Genomic DNA, 17257 nt, shown 5'->3' on the forward strand with positions numbered 1-17257 from the left:
GTGCAGTCGGGGTTGAACAAATTTGTTGGGGATTGTAGACAGTGCAGCTTAAACTTTAGAGGACAGGCAGTCTCTGTTTCCACAAATTCCTTGGTCTAATTTTCAGTTGTTGTTTGGTTAGATTGGAAATGTGGAAAACAAAACTATGCGGTTGGGCTTGAGAAAATTAGATTTTTGTTATCATGAGGATTAAGTGGCAAAAGAGATGGTGGACATGTAATTAAAGAAATAAACAAATTTGGGAAAAAATAGACCAAATTTTATATGCAGTCTCTCCTCTTTTCTTCTCCTTTAACAACTTAAGTCAAATTAATATTCACTTTAAATAAGATTTAATAAACATTGTACATCTGCACAGCATGATTACACCATTTCTCATTAGACCTTCTATTCAGATCAGAAAAAATCCCTCAAATGCATTTTCATTTGTCTTAAATTTATTTATTTAACGGATTAAAATTAATTAACTCCTAAATGTTACACGTTTTCCAACTGCTTATTACTATGTTGGTTAAAAAGCACAAAAAGCACCTTAAAATAATGATTTGAAATAAAATATTAGTAATAATAAAATAATGATCAATAATGATGACTTCCCCCCTGAATGTTACCAGTAACAGTAAAAGCAATAATATTAACAGTAATATTAATATATACTTAAGCACTGTTGTCACTGTGGTTTTCACTTTTAGGGCATTTTACATAAATCTCTACTTAAATAAATCTCAGAATATTGCACTTTTACATTTTCAACTGCTATAATGAGTTACTTTGCAGATATTTGACAAAATACTACATTTGTCCCTCTTACATGTATGAATGCATCGGCAGCAATGGTCAATAATCCAATATGATGCAATACTAGGTTTCGTTTACACCAGCCACCGACATTAATCTTCCGAGTGTTGTAGTGAGTCCTTATCTTGAGTCTCAAAGGCCACCACTGGGCTTATTCCATCTCATAAAACAGAAGCAACAGTGGAGAAAGCTGCTTTTGTTTCGGCAGGTTTTATACAGCAGCAGATAAAACACAATATAATGCCTGAAGGTGACAAGAGAACATGAGAACAACACCTGCACGTCGCTGCTACTGACTGAGAGGAGCAATGCTGTAAAAACAACATCCTCTGCAGGCAATTATCAGAGAAATGGAAGAAACAGTGCAGTGAAATCATTTCTGATGCCCTTTCTGTTGTGTTCTTAGATATTTATTGTTCAGAATTCACATTTTTCAAGTAGATGAATGTAACAATCGCTATCGAGCTAGTATCAACACATGATATAGCACAGCTCAGCTTCAGTAACACCTACAGAAAGAGATTTTATCATGATGCAGACCTGTTCTAATCAAAGAGGAAAGATGGTACAGAAAAGGCAAGAAATTGATCTTATAATGCAAATACATTTAATCAATCCAAGTACTTCAGGGTACTGCACAGTATGTGTCCAACAGATAGCCACCCTAGTTACCTTTAGCCTTTACATATAGAAAACACTTCAGTTTAACAGGTTTGAGTCAGAAAATGTACATTTAAGTTAAAAGTATCATACAAAATCATATGTTTGATGCATATGTTTCATAGTTCATGGTCAATACCAGCAAACATAATGCAAATGGACCCCAAATTTCCTCTTGAATGTGTGAAGTCAGTGTTTTTTTAACTGTAAGTGGTGTTTATATTTCCGGGTATAAAAGAAGTTTGTATTTATAAGCTTTGCTCGTTACTGTATGCGTTTTGACAATTTTTTGGTTAAGTAAATGTTACAGCAGGCGCAAGTTAATGTATTTTGATTTTCCTGATGGTCACAGTGACTATCTTGTCAGTGACTATATTGTAAATGTAGAGAATACCGGGTCATTGGAGGATGAATTCTGGTCTTGTTTGATCAACAAACCTCCCCAGAACATCTCTCCTCATCTTTTAAAACTATAGTTGCTCCTTTTGTTACTGTTTCACAAAACACTGAGGAAGAACATTCAATTCGATTCAGTTTGACTGAATTCAGTTAAAAGACACTTTATTAATCCCAGAAGGAAACTTATATTGCTGCGGTTTGAATTGTTATTGAAGATATGCTGTTGTTATAGATAGATAATAAGTGAGATAAAAATCAGCTGACAAATATTTGGAAAGTTGAAGTGTAGCAGGGAGGAAGGTGTGGTAGAAATCATCAGAGATAACTATCAATGGGTTGGGGTGTTGTTTTTGTAGCTTGGCAACAACTTGGCTGATGATGTCACACAGGACATCGGCAGGTAACAGAGATGAACTCTTAGTGGACAACATGAGCAGAAACTCACAGCCAACAGTTCAACATCTGGGGTGCAGAGACGCTCCATTTCAGTGACATGTCCAGGATTACACCATCTGTTGTTAACAAGCTTTATAATCCTCCTCCTTTATGGCTACCACCTGTCTGCAGTCTCTGTCTGCCTGTATAGTCTTAAACCTGAGTTGAGAGGTGTTCGAGTTGCTCCTGCAGCCATGTTTTGGACCAAAAAATATAACTGCCTTCCTGATGTTCCTGCTGCTGGTCCTCGTCAGAGCTCTAAGCTTGTACATTTTATCCATCAGTGGTCTCACATTACCCATGACAATCAAGGGAAGAAATGGTTTAAACTCCACCCTCCTTTCTCTCTGGTTTGTTCCTGCTCTGCATCCTGGACGTCTCCTCTTCACCTCGTATGAATTTAAGGTCTCGCTCCTGGTATTACATGGCTTAAGGAAGCTCAAGCTGGTGCTCCAACATGCAAACATTTTTCCTGTTGACATAGTTATGTATCGTAACAGATGTAGAAACCAGTCCATCCGAACCAGTACAGAACAACATCTATAAGAATCTGTGCCTTTACAGAAGAACGATCAGCAGAAAATACCAGGGAGATGTCCAGAGCTACTGGAGCAGGCTGTCACCAGTCCAGAAATATATTCTGTATTCCCATTTGCAAATATTTTACACAATATGTCACATGACAGATTAATAAGTCTCCATCAGACTGTTGAAATGATAAAGACTGACTGTTGGCGTTGAATTGTCATTGGTTGTGTGTAACAGTTCCAAATGCCTCTGGTCAGAGAGTGGAGATCCCACTGTATGCTCCCTCATGTTCACTGTTTACTTGTATCTGACAAATTGTGCATGAAAACACAGTAAACCTATCAAAAGCTGTAAAAAAAAAGCTTCTTCCAGAATACCAGACTGTCTCTTCGGGCTTTTTTATTAAAAGAGAGAAAAAGAGTGTTGTCATTATATAAGAGAACAATCTGTACGGTCCCTTTATAAATCTTTCTAAAGATTTGTCACTGGATGCAAAGCTTTCAAGCATCTGTTTTCCCTTTGCTTTGCTTTGCTTTTGTATTCTTTATCACGTCTTACCGCCTCTCCCTCGTTTTCCCTGTGCCAGTGGGAATCCCGGCTGTGACGACAGAAGCTGATGCTGCAGTAAAAGCCAGACTGCGCTGCTGGCTTTGATTCAGCATGCTGTAGCGCCCTTGATGTGTCAAAAAAAGCAGAAAACTGCACCAAGACCAAGTGAGATGTCGGGTTTTTCAATCACAAAATCAGACAGACTATTTATCTCCTTTTTTCAACTCCTTTTTAACCATCTTTTCTTTCTAGTTGGTGTTATTTCCAAAGCATTTTCCAAAATATCAACCATGTGTTTTCAGCCTCTCCCTTCCTCAGCTGTGACCCGTCGTCATGCTGCATTATGTGGACCAAATCCCCTGTAGCGGAAACGTCAGCACAGCACGAACAGCTGACCCTCTCCTCTCCCAACACGTGAAGATTTACAGAAACTAGCACAAGGAATTGCTGGCAGCATACATGTTTTATCAGTAAAAACCTTTTTCAGTTTCCACTCTTCTTTATGCACCAGTTTTTACTTTTTAAAGATGGATCATCTCCAGCAAAGTGAGACTGATTTGTGTCAGCGTGCGCTTTGAATTCACATTGTCCAGCCCACAGTAGTCCGCCCTGATACTAAGTGTCCAGCAGCAATGCAGTTACATTATGCTGCGGCCGGAGCTTTAATATACAGTTAATAATACATCCGTTTTTCCCTCTGGGAGACATTTGGTCAAAGTATTATCGAATCTTGCCTCCTGCTGGTAATGGAAAACATGACAGTTCAAACAAAAGATATCTGACTGATATGCTGTGCATGCAGATCTTATTATACTCCGTTCTGCATGTTCATTTGCAGATATATACATGCAGTCTTGTGAGGTCGGGACAATGTCACTGAGCATTGTGTGACTTTTTTATCCTCTGGGTGGAAAAACTCATCATGACAGCTGACAGCAGCTTGTTTTGCTTGTGTTAACCCTCATATCTATCATACCATGCCTGAACGAAGGTGTGTGCATGTGTGAATCAGCATGCAATCTAAACAACTGTCACACAGGAAGGAAAATGAAAAATAGCTCTTTGCGTATGGACAGGGTTGATTTACTGTTCTTGTGTTTGTTAACATGAATCTGTGTGTTTCTAAGCAGAATTGGATTTTTTTTCTTGGAGGGTTAACTGATAGCTAGCAGGCTCATGTTTATTTGTTAGATCATTATCCTGTAGTGGAATTCACCAGGAGAGTAGAGGCTTAAAACCTGAGGAAAAACCCTGGATTTCTATACAGTTTGCCAGAACTAGATTAAGTTAAGTTAATACTGTTACTGTTCAAACGAAGATGGTTTAAATAGTTTCAATAGTTCAATAGTTTAAAGCTTGTTTCTTTTTTGGGAACAGCAGCATGCACTTGGCTTTGATTTGCAAAGTTTCTATAGCACTGATTTTATGATATTCAACATATAGTTACCCTCTAAAATAAAAACTTCCCAGGGACCAGTCTGAAAATATCAGTAGGCTATAATAGCCGCTAACTTTACAGATGTAGCCATGCTGAACTGTAAGGTTGTAGAGGTGGATGGGGGATAACTACCTTTCCACGCATTCTTATGGAAAATTTTGTGTTCTCTCTCATTTGTCTGTACTGAAATATGCCACCAGTATATTGAAGTAATTTGATTTTGGGGAGACCACACTGTGTGCCAAGAAGTTGGAAAAACAAATTAGTTACAACAAGCTGAAGTACAACTTGTTCTACTGTTTTTTGACTAAATAATACTTCAAGCTCAAAGTTTAAAAGCAAACTTAGCTCAATTTGGTACTGAATTGATGGTTAGTTAGTTGTTTAGTGTACAGAATAGGCCGTGCACTTTGTCTTTTAACAATAATAAGCGTTGTTTGGTGGTTCTTTTGGGGATGTGGCAGATGTTCTGATGTCTTCAAGCAAAAGTAACTGGAGCTGGAAGCAGTCGTCGTTAGTGGAGAGTATTCATTAAAACAGCTTGCATGCTAAAAAAGCAAGACAAAGAATAAAGAAGCCAGTTCCTTTTTATACCCGGATGTAATGCAGAGCAACACGTCTTGGTTCTGTTTTTCTCTAAAGGTCTCTTAGATGTTCTGGCACCTGGCTGACATATATCAACACATAGATATCAAAGGTAAATATCATATATATCTCAGCGTAAAACCAGCTCCAAACAGTATCAAAACAATACTATCATGCATAATTCATGAAACTGAAGGGAAAGTACGATGAGAAAATTAGTTTCTCTCCCACTTCCGTAGTGACGTTTTCATATGTAGTTTTCCTTATATTACAGGGACTATAAAAAGCTGTGAGAAAATGAGGTGTAAGCAGAATCTAACGAGCAGATTTGAATGAATGTTTCATTTAAGCATTGCGACAGGCTAACGTGAGCTGTTCTGTCTTTGTACAGCAAGACAGAGTTGGTCTTATGGCTGTTGCGTCTTTAGCTTTATTCACATCATCACATAAAACTGACTTTTTGCTCGTGTGGAGGTGCAAAGAAAATCTTGAGCCGTTTTATCGGCTCTGGTACCAATCGGCATTGATTATAATGCAACCCTTGTGTGCAAACTCACTTTCAATTAGGATGCTTTGCTCAAGGCCATAAAAGTGGGCATTCCTTACTTTTCTGTACAGCGTTCAAGATCTCATACCATTTATCCCTTAATACTATCATCTAACTTCATTGAGCTACTAAGCATTGCAAGCGCAGCTCTCCAACAGCCGTCATCTCTGTTTGTAGCCATTGTAAAGCCCATTTAACTGACAGTCCTGGTGTTTAAAACTGTAATTGTGCTTTCAAAGTTTTCAGTTGTCTCTAATAGCGTCTAACATATTTACGAGAACCCAGGAGGCGTTTAATAATCTTAAAACAGATTTTCTAACCAGTGTTAATGTAACAGTTACTTGCTTAAACAGTTGCTTTAGCTGAGCGCTGAAAAGAGCAAGGTGCCATGTTAGGAAGCCGCATGCTGAGGCTCAAACCAGTCAAAGAGCTGGATGAGTGAAGTAAAAGGAGAGGCCTTTTTTTGTCCTCCTGAGTCCAGCTGTTTCCCTTTCAAACAGATCGATGATCATCCAGCCGACCCACGGGAGCAAGGATGAGAATTTACCACAGTCTCAGGTCTCATATTGTTTTCTTTATTCCAGTTGTCGTAAACATGCAGTATGCACATTTTTTGCGTTCAATCTGTTGACGGGGTAACAGAAAAGAAGACGGGTGGTTGAGAACGGGAAAGAGAGAAAGGACCAGATAGTCAGGTCTCATTCTTCAGGCTGCCATTCCCCTCCCTCTTTCCCTCCCTCATTCAGCCTCTTTCTCTCACTCTGCTTTTCCTTTTTTCCGGCTGGTTACGCCACTGGGCTCCTGCATGAAAACAGGTGCTTTACCACCTGTTAGCAGGTGGGATGTGGAAGAGAAAGCTGCAGATCAGCAGGACCAGAGCCCCACGCAGGAACAGCACGGCTCTGTAAGTTCGCTCAACCACAGCGGTGTGCCCTCGGTGGTGTTTTCAATTGGACCAAAGTGCAGTAACATCAGTTTGTAGAAGGGTACAGGCAGAGTGGATGTTGCTATCAGTACTGTCCAGAAACTCAGATAACGTAGACTTGATTGGTTTGGTACTTCTTCTTGGTCAGAAAAATCAGGGTTATTAGAAGTTTGTTGACTTTTGATCTTGGAAAAATTGTTTTTTGGATAAATTTGTGCTTTGGTGCAGCTTGGGTTTTTGCCCTGGACAAAAAGATATTTGGATGTAATTTCTGTTTTGAAATAACTAATAATGCAGCTTTTATTAAGGGTTGATAAAATGACTTTACTTAATCACGTCTTCCTTATAGATCAGTTATAAACAACTAAGTAAGTTACAAATGTTGTTAAGCTTTTGTTATAGATTTCCAGGTGTTTCACCACTGAAAAGCACAAATAACCTTTGTAGTACACCTTAAAGCTTGAGTAAAGAAGAAAATAAATGTGTTCTGATTTTGTTGCACCACAGAAAAACGTGTTATTAACCGCTCAGCCAAGCTAAGTAGCATAATCAATCAAATTATGATAAACTGTGGAAGTGATGTGCCTGTTAATCCCAGCTGTCTGTGGTGTTTTAAAGAATGATTCAGGTGAGGTGGTGATCCTAAAGTCTCGGTATCATCAGAGCACCGACCTGAGTTGCTGTGTGGTCCTCAGACCTCTATGCTGTGGTGTCGGCTTTCACAAACGCAGTATGAGATTGTTGGCGTACAATCCTCCAAGCGTAAATCTGATCGACTGAGCTGGTGTGTTGCCCCTCTAACGCCTTTGGTACCATGTCTCAACTTTTCTCTTCATAAAAGTAATCCAGCTCCACTTCTTTTCATCATTCATCCACAATTTAAGCAAACAGCCCAAGTTCTGTCATCCATAGCAGGCACACTTCTGTGACGAAGGCAGAACTTAAGCTAGCTGGTTATCAGATGCACATCTAGATGGCATGGTTGGCTAGTTCCAGGCTGATAATGCATTGCAATGGGCCTATTTATAGTATTGTTTGGGGTGGAGTCGGCTTTTGCTCTGACCGGTCCATTGTGGAAACCAAGGTTTCCAAGGCAGCCATTGGCAGCTTGTTTTCTTTGGGCCGGTTGACCATCAGGGCAGGACTTGGCTTTTTTCGGAGGTGGACCTTAAGTTGTTTTTTTAGCATTAAAGAGGGTAAACTTATGCGAGCAGATACCTAAAATAAATTCTCCAGCCTGTAAATGAACATGTTCAGGCATGCATGAAACCAGAGCTCACTCACATATTTTATCTGTGAGCATGAGTGTGCACTAAAGAGAGTGTTAATGCTTATAGATGCTTTTTGGGGAAGTGATGCCTGATGTATAATCAATGTGTGTGGAGGTGGATCGCAGCAGACATTAAGAATCGTCCAGCTTCACGTTTCTAGTTTTACTGCTGATGCTTCTGCTTTTTACTCTGCTGTCTGCATGTGGTTTATTTTTAGGCAATGTCTCCATTGTTAATTGTTTAACCAATTACTGTGCTGTGTGGCATCATTAAAGGTTTATCACCCACAACAAGACTGTTGTCTTGTGCAATATGTAAAAAGCTTGTTTTGATTTTTAGACTAGTTTCTTATTAGTATGCCGGTTCTGACTGTACTTTCTTTTGCAGTTAATTACAGTTAATTTTGCAAGAAATTGCAGTTAAAGCAACACTAGAGACATTATTGAACCTTAAAACGTGCTTCTGTCTAGTTTTTTTTTGTTATGCAGCCCTGAAGCTGCCCTTGAGCACTCCCGGGCAGAGATGCCACCATTCACAACTTTGGTTTCTGTTGCTGCTTTACGGTCCATTGACATTTTTTGTGGGAGCTTTTGATGGCATCTTTGTGGTCTTTTCAGCATAGCAAAAAAATCCTGCGTATGGCTGTAAATGTGCAGGGCTCACACAGTGATTTGTTTTTATGACCGTGGTATTACATCCCATAGCTGTAGGGGAAGCCAAAGAGAAAATAATTTGACAAATTCTCCATTGTTACTTTAACTGAAATGCATATTTCTGCTGGATGTGGCCGACAAAGATCTATAATCTAGAACAATGAGCTGCAGCCTGTTTTGACCTATGAAGCTTCATGTTCAGCATTATATCCGATCAAATGTTATTGTAACGTTCTCCAAAGGCCACTGACTCTCCAGGGAGCTCTTTAATTCAGAGTGCATCTGTACTTTATCATTAACCTTTAGTTCCTTGTTGCTTTGCATGCTGTAATTTACACGTCTGATTGAGGTCAAGCTGCCTTGCTGAAGGCAGCACAACAGTTGATCAGCATTGCAGTAACAGTCACTCTGTACACACTGGCCTTAAGGGTGAATATGACTGGGAGTTCATATCCACGTTGTGTTTAAAAAGGGCTTGAAGGACTTGGGACTCATAGAAATCAGTTATAAAACAAAAAGCTGTCACTCAGCTGATGGGCTGTGTGTGATATTTACCAGCTGTGACAGCGTTGCTGTTACTGTTTTCTGCTTGTGAGTCATTATGTTTGCATGTCATAATGGTAGAATGAGGCCCAGGACAAACTAGCATTTTTCACAGTTTTTCTGAGCTTTTATAATGTAGAAAAAAAGGAGACTCTCTTTCAATTAGGTTTTATATATTATTACATAATTAAAAAATAATTAGGTCCTTAGTAGGTCTTAAAATGTGGTAAATACAACCTCAGGTAAACAACATGACATATTACAGTTTTATTATTTATTTCACAAAAACTAAACCAAAACACTGAAGCAGTGTGTGAAAAACAGGTGCTGCTGATCAAATACACTTCATTAATTTATCATCAGTAAGTTTCAGCATTCAGGTGTGTTTTAACACGATGCCGAGGAGGAAAGACATCAGCAATGATCTTAGAGAAGGTGCTGCCCATCTATCTGGGAAGGGTTATAAAGCCGTTTCCAAACTATCTGGAGTCCGTCATTCTACAGAGAGAAAGATTATTCACAAGTGGAAAACATTCAGGACAGCTGTCAATCTTCCCAGGAGTGGACGTCCCAGCAAGTTTACCCCAAGGTGAAAAAGCCAAGAGCTACATCTACAGGCCTCAGTTAGCATGTTAAAGGTTAAAGTTCATGACAACACAATTAGAAAAAGACTGAACAAGGATGGCTTGTTTGGAAGGGCTGCAGGAGAAAGCCTCTTCTCTCTAAAAAGAACATGGCAGCACAGCTTAGGTTTGCAAAGCTGCATCTGAACAAAGCACAAGACTTCTGGAACAATGTCCTTTGGACAGACCAGAGCAAAGTGGAGATGTTTGGTCATAATGCACAGCAGCACGTTTGGAGGAAACCAAACACAGCATATCAGCACAAACACCTCATACCAGCTGTCAAGCACGGTGGTAGAGGGCTGATGATCTGGGCTTGTTCTCCAGCCACAGGACCTGGGCACCTTGCAGTCATTGAGTCCACCATGAACTCCTCTGGATACCAAAGTATTCTAGAGTCAAATGTGAGGCCATCTGTCCCACAGCTAAAGCTGGGCTGAAACTGGCTCATCAACAGGACAATGATCCCAAACACAGCAGCAAATCTACAGCAGAATGTGTGAATAAGAAAAGAATCGAGGTGTTGCAATGGTCCAGTCAGAGTCCAGACCTCAGCCTGACTGAAATGCTGTGGTGTGGGACCTTAAGAGAGCTGTGCAGAAACCAATGCTGCAAACCTCAATGAGCTGAAGCAATGCTGGAAAGAAGAGTGGGTCAAGATTCCTCCACAACCATGTGAGACTGATAACGTCACACAGAAAACGATTACTTCAACTTATTTCTGCTAAAGGTGGTTCTACAATCTGTTGGATGATAGGCTGGACTTAGTTTTTCAGACAGTGTGTCATGTGTTGTTGTTCATCTGACGTCCTATTTCCCTCATTTTAAGATCTGATGAGATTATTCTTTCTGATTTGTATGATTTTAGATTTATAAGAGCTTGTACTTATGTCTCTGACTTATTAGTTGATCAACTGCAGCCGTTAACAACACTCAAGGGCCACAACATGAAATGTAAACTCAGCATAGAGTTTTAAATATATGGGTTTTGCTGAGGTTAAAATCTTTGGGATGCCATGCATAGATTGAGCTGCCACAATGAAACTGTAAATTCCCCTTATAACACTTACACGGGATGACACATTCACAGCCAATTAAGGCACTGACGTTTGTGCACCGCCCAAAGACTCTTTCACTGCAGTGGGGGGATACACTCATGAGGTTTCAGCCTTATGTTGATAAATATGTCTCATTGTGTTCACTGAGTTTAAAAAGTGGAAACAAAAACTCAACCCTTAAACACAGAAAGCTGTCAAACTTTTGAGTTTATCCTAAAGGCTAAAAATCACATTTCCAACTTGAGAATTTAATTACACATCAGCCAGTTGTGAAACGACTGAAAAATAAACTTTCCGGTTACATGATTAGCTCTTGGCAACCGCAGCTTTATTTATTTCTTGCACAGGGTTCGGCAAATGATGTAATTACACTGACTGATTGGTATGTTTGTATGTTGCCAAGTTCCCACAGTAACATATTATATAATTTGCCTCATCACCCTAACACCCTGTTTTCTGTCCTCTTCTTCTTCCAGAGCTGAAAAAACAGAAGTACTGAGTGAAGACCTACTGCAGGTACTAATGAGTCCTCATCAGATGTGTGTGTTTGTGTGTCCGCCTCCCCAGTATTCATCAATGTGATGTTCACTGCTTCTCACAGGAAAAATCATTAGTGGAGCAAAGTATTCGGTATGCATAAAATGACTTTTTGAAATGGCTCTCTGAACTGCCTTCAGGCAACTTTAATGAGCGCTGAAATTGAACTTCTTTTCAAGACAAAAGGCTGAACATTCCTACTGATTGATCGGAGGTGCAGCAGAGTAATTGATCTGATTAATGATGCCCTCAGTGGCAGAAACATCAGTTCCACTCATTTTGAAATAAGAGGGATTTTAAAAACAACAGGTAACTTGTGTGATTGTCTTATCGGCTGAAAGTGAAAAAAACATCTGCAGAGTTTGTGTTTATTTTGATTCAACTCTCTTTTAGCTTGAGGCTTGAAATGCCTGTATGTACAAGCATGTAACCGCCAGTGGCTTTATCCTGAAACTGGAGTGGGAGCTGCAGCACGCTCTTATGTGTGCAGCAATATGCATTGTGTTCTGTGGTCTGACTTCTTCTGTGTTCTGTGCTTGTGTTTCAGGTGGAGAAACGTCTGGAGCTGGTCAAGCAGGTTTCCCACAGCACACATAAGAAGCTGACCGCCTGTCTGCAGGGCCAGCAGGGCGTGGACGTGGACAAGAAGTCTGTCAGGTCACCCTCGGTAAGAGACGAAAAAAGCACTTCAAGACACACACATCCTGTCAAGAAATAGATTCTTCTGGTTGGTTTTGGTTGGACAGCGTGACCTGCTTTATCAAAGACTCGCTGCTCACCATCAACTGAACATCCATTTTCTACACCCACGTAATCCATGGGCAAAAACCAAAATGCGCAAACTAGGAACCCCTCTTGCTCTAAGGCTACGGCGCTAACCACCGTGCAGTCCATAAATTAAACTCATAATAAACAAATGAAACCAGCAATTATGATGGAAACTGTTGATCCATACTTCTCTGTTCAAATAGAATAACAGACAACAGATGCAGCAGTTGTATTGAGGTAAACAACATGCTGCCATGTTAAGGATGTTGAGCTGATGCTATTCGATGCTGTGTACGAATATCTTTCTAAAGAACGAGCTGTACTTGAATAAAATAGCTTTCAACACTTCAGCAGAACTGTAGTTATCACTACTGATGGGTTCATTGACACATACCCATGTAAAGAAAAAACTTCTTGACCCTTTTTCTGCAGCCCAAGTAAACCGTAGGCACCGGCGTTAACAATTAACCTGCGATGCAAGTTGTTTTGACTCCCTTCTATTTTAGTTTGATTGAGGTTAGGAGCTGCATGACTTGATATTTTCTTAAAGAAAAAAGAAATTTAAAAAAGCAAAGAGAGACAAATTATGGAGCTTAGAGTCTAACAGATCAGATAAAAAAGACAACTCTCTTTTAAGAACAATTTAAAGTGCCTTTATTTCTATGACAGTCATGTCATAACCTAACCAAGTCAAACAGGCTTAATGGAGGCTTGGGTCCTTTCATATTGATGCAACACTGAGTCAGATTTTTCTGGATCACCAATAATAACCCTCAGAAGATGCTATACTCTTCGGGATAAATTAATACCTCACCAAACCGAAAATATCCTACAAATGTAATCATTGCAATTACTGCACAAATGTGCAAAACATTTACAGGTTTTATCATGGATCATTTCATAAAGTGTAAACTTATTTTAGCATCTGTCAGCTAGAATGTCCAAAATGCATATTTTTTATGTCAGGAGGACAAAATGTTTAAAAACATTGATATCACACAGGTAGTTTTGACTATCCTCAGGCCAGACGTTACCTGTATCCCCATGAAACTGATCCATCTACATAACAACCCTTTGGGTTCGATCATATTCAGTTTTCCATTAGAAAAGATGATCGGCAAGGGAATCTCAAACAAAACTGCAGGCCACAAAACATTTACAACCAGTGTTATTATTCATTATGATGTTCTTTTTAACTGCAGTAGATGGCCAAAAATGGTGCTTCTGCCAGTTGTATTTGTATTTATGGATCGATTTTTGAGCGTTCTGTGGGAGAAAGACTACTGATGGAGAATTTCTTTACAGGAGGAGGATTTCTGTTGGTGGAACTCCACTAGAAAAGGACCAAAGACTCCATTAAATCTGTTTGCCTTCCTGATGAAGGCTTGCATGCAGAAATGCGAGTTTTAGTGGTCAATACGCTCTTTGTAACGATTCATACTCTGAATTCATATTGCTTTCATATGCTGTGAAACAAGGAAGGCCAAGGGGACACATTCACTTTTACTCTCCCCAGATTGGAATTCTGTATCGTCTCTGTTTTGGTTTCTGGCCCCAGCTGGTATCAGGGCTCCAGTTGGTCTAGTTTTCTTGGTATGAATCAATTCTTCATCTCTTTTTATCTGTATCTTCACTGTCATGCCTTGATGGTGTTCAGATGCTCTGTTATAAGGTATATTAAGACATACTGCAAGTCTTTATTTCAAATTCTCATTGTTATGAGTATGACTTATCTTATTTTTGTACAATGCCTTATTTTAAACACCTCAAAACAAAATCTGGACAAGTGAACATAAACAATGCCTTTTTACTCCACAAACCTGTGTTCCTATGTAAGTCCACCGGGAATTAATTCATTCATAAGTGGAGCTCGATAATCAGGAAAAGTGTGCTCCCACCTTTTACATATTTCCTCCAGTATGTTTAAAAAGTTTAACTTTTAGGGTGGATATCGGATGAGATAGCACTGTGTGTCAGAAAGCAGAAAGTTGAATAAACAAAGTAGCAAACAGGCTAAGGAACTGCACCTGCACCATTTTAAATCCTGTCTGAATTTATTTGAATAGAAAACTGCCCATGTGCATTCATACCGTATACAACAGTTTACCGGACAGATCCTGACATGGTTATTTTATCTAATTGATTTGATAAAGGTTGTATGGAGGGAAATTTTCATCATTGGTGCATTCATTGTGCATGTACAGGTGTACTGCTATTTTAATCTGTTCCTCCCGTCCCAGCCATTATTAGAGGCTGGCCTCTATTTGTTTGTTTCAGCCATTATGGAAGGTTAAGGTTTAAGGTTAAGGAAATATGGCAACAAGTTTTAGTATGCTGAGTGTATAGATACTTTCCACTGGGCCAAGATACCTTATGCCATGAGTGGTCAATAATCATGCTGATTAAACATACTATTACCCTATAAAATGATAACGTAATTGCTTTAAAACCTTTAATTAAGTCCTTAACGAGTTCTCAAAGAGTTTGTATCTCCATGGCTATGTAATATTTACATGAGATGCCATCAAGCAATAATTAGACAATAATTAGGCCTCAAAGCAGTTGGTGAAGAAAGCGGTTAAAAACCTCAAAGCATATAGAGAAGCCAACCAAACCTGTTCCAAGACTTGCTCACAGTGTTCCCCGGATCAGTTCTCAACATGGGAAGAATGCTTTTAGCTTTGCTGCCTCTAACTGCTGCATTTACTATTTACAGCACAACACACTATAAAATGAATTTCACTACATTGTCATTGTCCTTGATCCTCAATCTCACAGCTCCATGAGAAGGTTTTTCTTCATTAATTAAAATTAAACAATAGCAGATGTGTGAGAGAAAACAAGGCTGAATGTTTCTCCCAGATGCTTATAATGCAGGTCATTTGTGTGAAGGGCTGTCCTGTGCTGTACTGTGTGTGCTGGTGTTTTGTTTCATGTGTGTTTTCATGAGTTTTCAGAGATGAATGACACATTGAACAAACTGTGGCGGCTGACTCATCGACTGCTTCTGCTTGTTTCTGCGCAGAAAAAACTTCCTCTTACAACTCTCGCACAATGTATGGTGGAGGGAGCAGCTGTGCTTGGGGACGAGTCTCTTCTGGGGTGAGAGTGCACGTGCACACACACACACACATATATATATATATATATATATATATATATATATATATATTTATAAATATGTGAAAAAGAAAGTACATTGTACTGCTCATTGTTGATAATACCATATAACTGAGACTCAAAGTTTCTAAATGAGCTGAGACGATACTATGTGGTAGCATGGCAGCATTGCAAGGCGCTGATTGGTCAGGGAGGATCATCATCTGCGGATGTAAACAACTGTCTACAGTACACACTGACTCACTTTCTTGTCCTTGTTTAAAACCATCCATTCATTTAGGCGGGGTACTCCCTGGACGGGTCGGCAGTCCATCACAGGGCCACACAGAGACAAACGAGACAAACAACCACACACACGCTCACTCCTAAGGACAGTTTTAGAGTCACCAATTAACCGAACATGCATGTTTTTGGATGGTGGGAGCAAGCCGGAGAACCCGGAGAGAACCCATGCATACACCGGGAGAACATGCAGACTCCACACAGAAAGGCCCCAGCTGGGGCCCTCTCACTGTGAGGTGATGGTGCTCACCACCACACCACCGTGCAGCCCGTTGTTTAAAACTCTAACTCTAATTCTAACAAACTATTTACAACATGAATTATGGATATCTCATTTGGGGATACGGATCGCGTATTTATGTTCATTACTAATGAATATGTCAACATGTTTATTAACCATGAGGATGGATTTACAGATCTGTCTTTCCTCAATGAGAGGAGTTCAGCTCCGCAGCTCTCAGTCATTATGACCTTTCCCAAAAGATATTCAAATACTGTTTGACACTGTCAGTTGTGACACTGAAGACCTCTTAGACTTAAATATGTTTGACACTGTGGTTATTGGTGTCCTAACTGCTCGCTGGTGTTTAATAAGAAGAGATCAACTGGAAAGACGTAACAAAATTTCTTGATGTACAAGAGTTGATTTTGCAATAATTTTATTTGGCAATAAGACTCAAACGTGTCATCTTGTAGAAACAGTGACATGAATGAAGGAAGGAGATAGGATAGGACCCTCGAAGTATAGATTTTGGTGGTGGAGCAGCAGATAGGAGGTGGCAGAAACTTCTAATGAGGCTCCTCTGGAATCAGGAAGAAGTAGAAATGGGGAGGAGTTAGCCTAAAGAGAGAATAACAGAACAGAAGAGAGGTTTTAAGTAAAGAGATCAGACTGATTGGTTCGAAACATAGTGGGTAAGGAGATTATTGGACCAGAGTATTAACAGAGTTTGACAGCGTTGGAAAATGGAAGTAACAAAGCTTAATTTTGCTGTTGCAGGAAGATGTTGAAGCTCTGTGGCGATACGCAGGAAAAACTCGCTCAGGAGCTCATCTTCTTCGAGCTCACCATCGAGAGGGACGTGATCGAGCCGTTGTACGATCTCGCAGAGGTACGAAAATGACTGAGTGAGATCCCGCTTGGATAATGAACATTTTTCTGTTTAAAGACTGGAGAGCAATGTAAACATCTGCTCAAATAACATAGAACATATTTCATATTGTGACACTGGAAACAATTTCACTGCAAAATAACAATTAGCAACAAAAAACACCATTTTAAATTGTATCAAATGTCATTTATTTTTATTACATACACCATCACTTTGTCGTCAATCCAACAACCCTCCAAACCTATAATGCCACCCCTTTCTTTATCTAATATGAAGGTAAATAAATTACAGCTCAATCTTATTAACTGTAAAGTAATAAAACAAACAGATGAGCAGATGAAGATTGCTGAAGACAGCAATCTCCAAAAATAGGGTCTACAAATTGTGGATTCATTTCAGAACAATGTTTCTCAGCATAGAATAAAG

General features: G+C 39.6%; 1 protein-coding gene across 5 annotated transcripts in view; it reads left to right on the forward strand.

Annotated features, from left to right (window-relative positions):
• The window catches only part of LOC140278953 (rho GTPase-activating protein 44-like), a 95755-nt gene that overhangs the window by 42640 nt on the left and 35858 nt on the right, over positions 1 to 17257 (forward strand). For all 5 annotated transcript variants that reach the window (XM_072374084.1, XM_072374087.1, XM_072374085.1 and 2 more), the window contains exons 2-5: positions 11489 to 11528; positions 12097 to 12216; positions 15343 to 15419; positions 16720 to 16831. In XM_072374084.1, coding sequence (XP_072230185.1) covers positions 11489 to 11528; positions 12097 to 12216; positions 15343 to 15419; positions 16720 to 16831 — 349 coding nt within the window. The remainder of the gene's footprint in view (positions 1 to 11488; positions 11529 to 12096; positions 12217 to 15342; positions 15420 to 16719; positions 16832 to 17257) is intronic.

Source organism: Leuresthes tenuis, unplaced genomic scaffold (assembly GCF_036924035.1).
Source record: "Leuresthes tenuis unplaced genomic scaffold, fLeuTen1.0.hap1 SCAF_20, whole genome shotgun sequence".
NCBI lineage: Eukaryota > Metazoa > Chordata > Actinopteri > Atheriniformes > Atherinopsidae > Leuresthes > Leuresthes tenuis.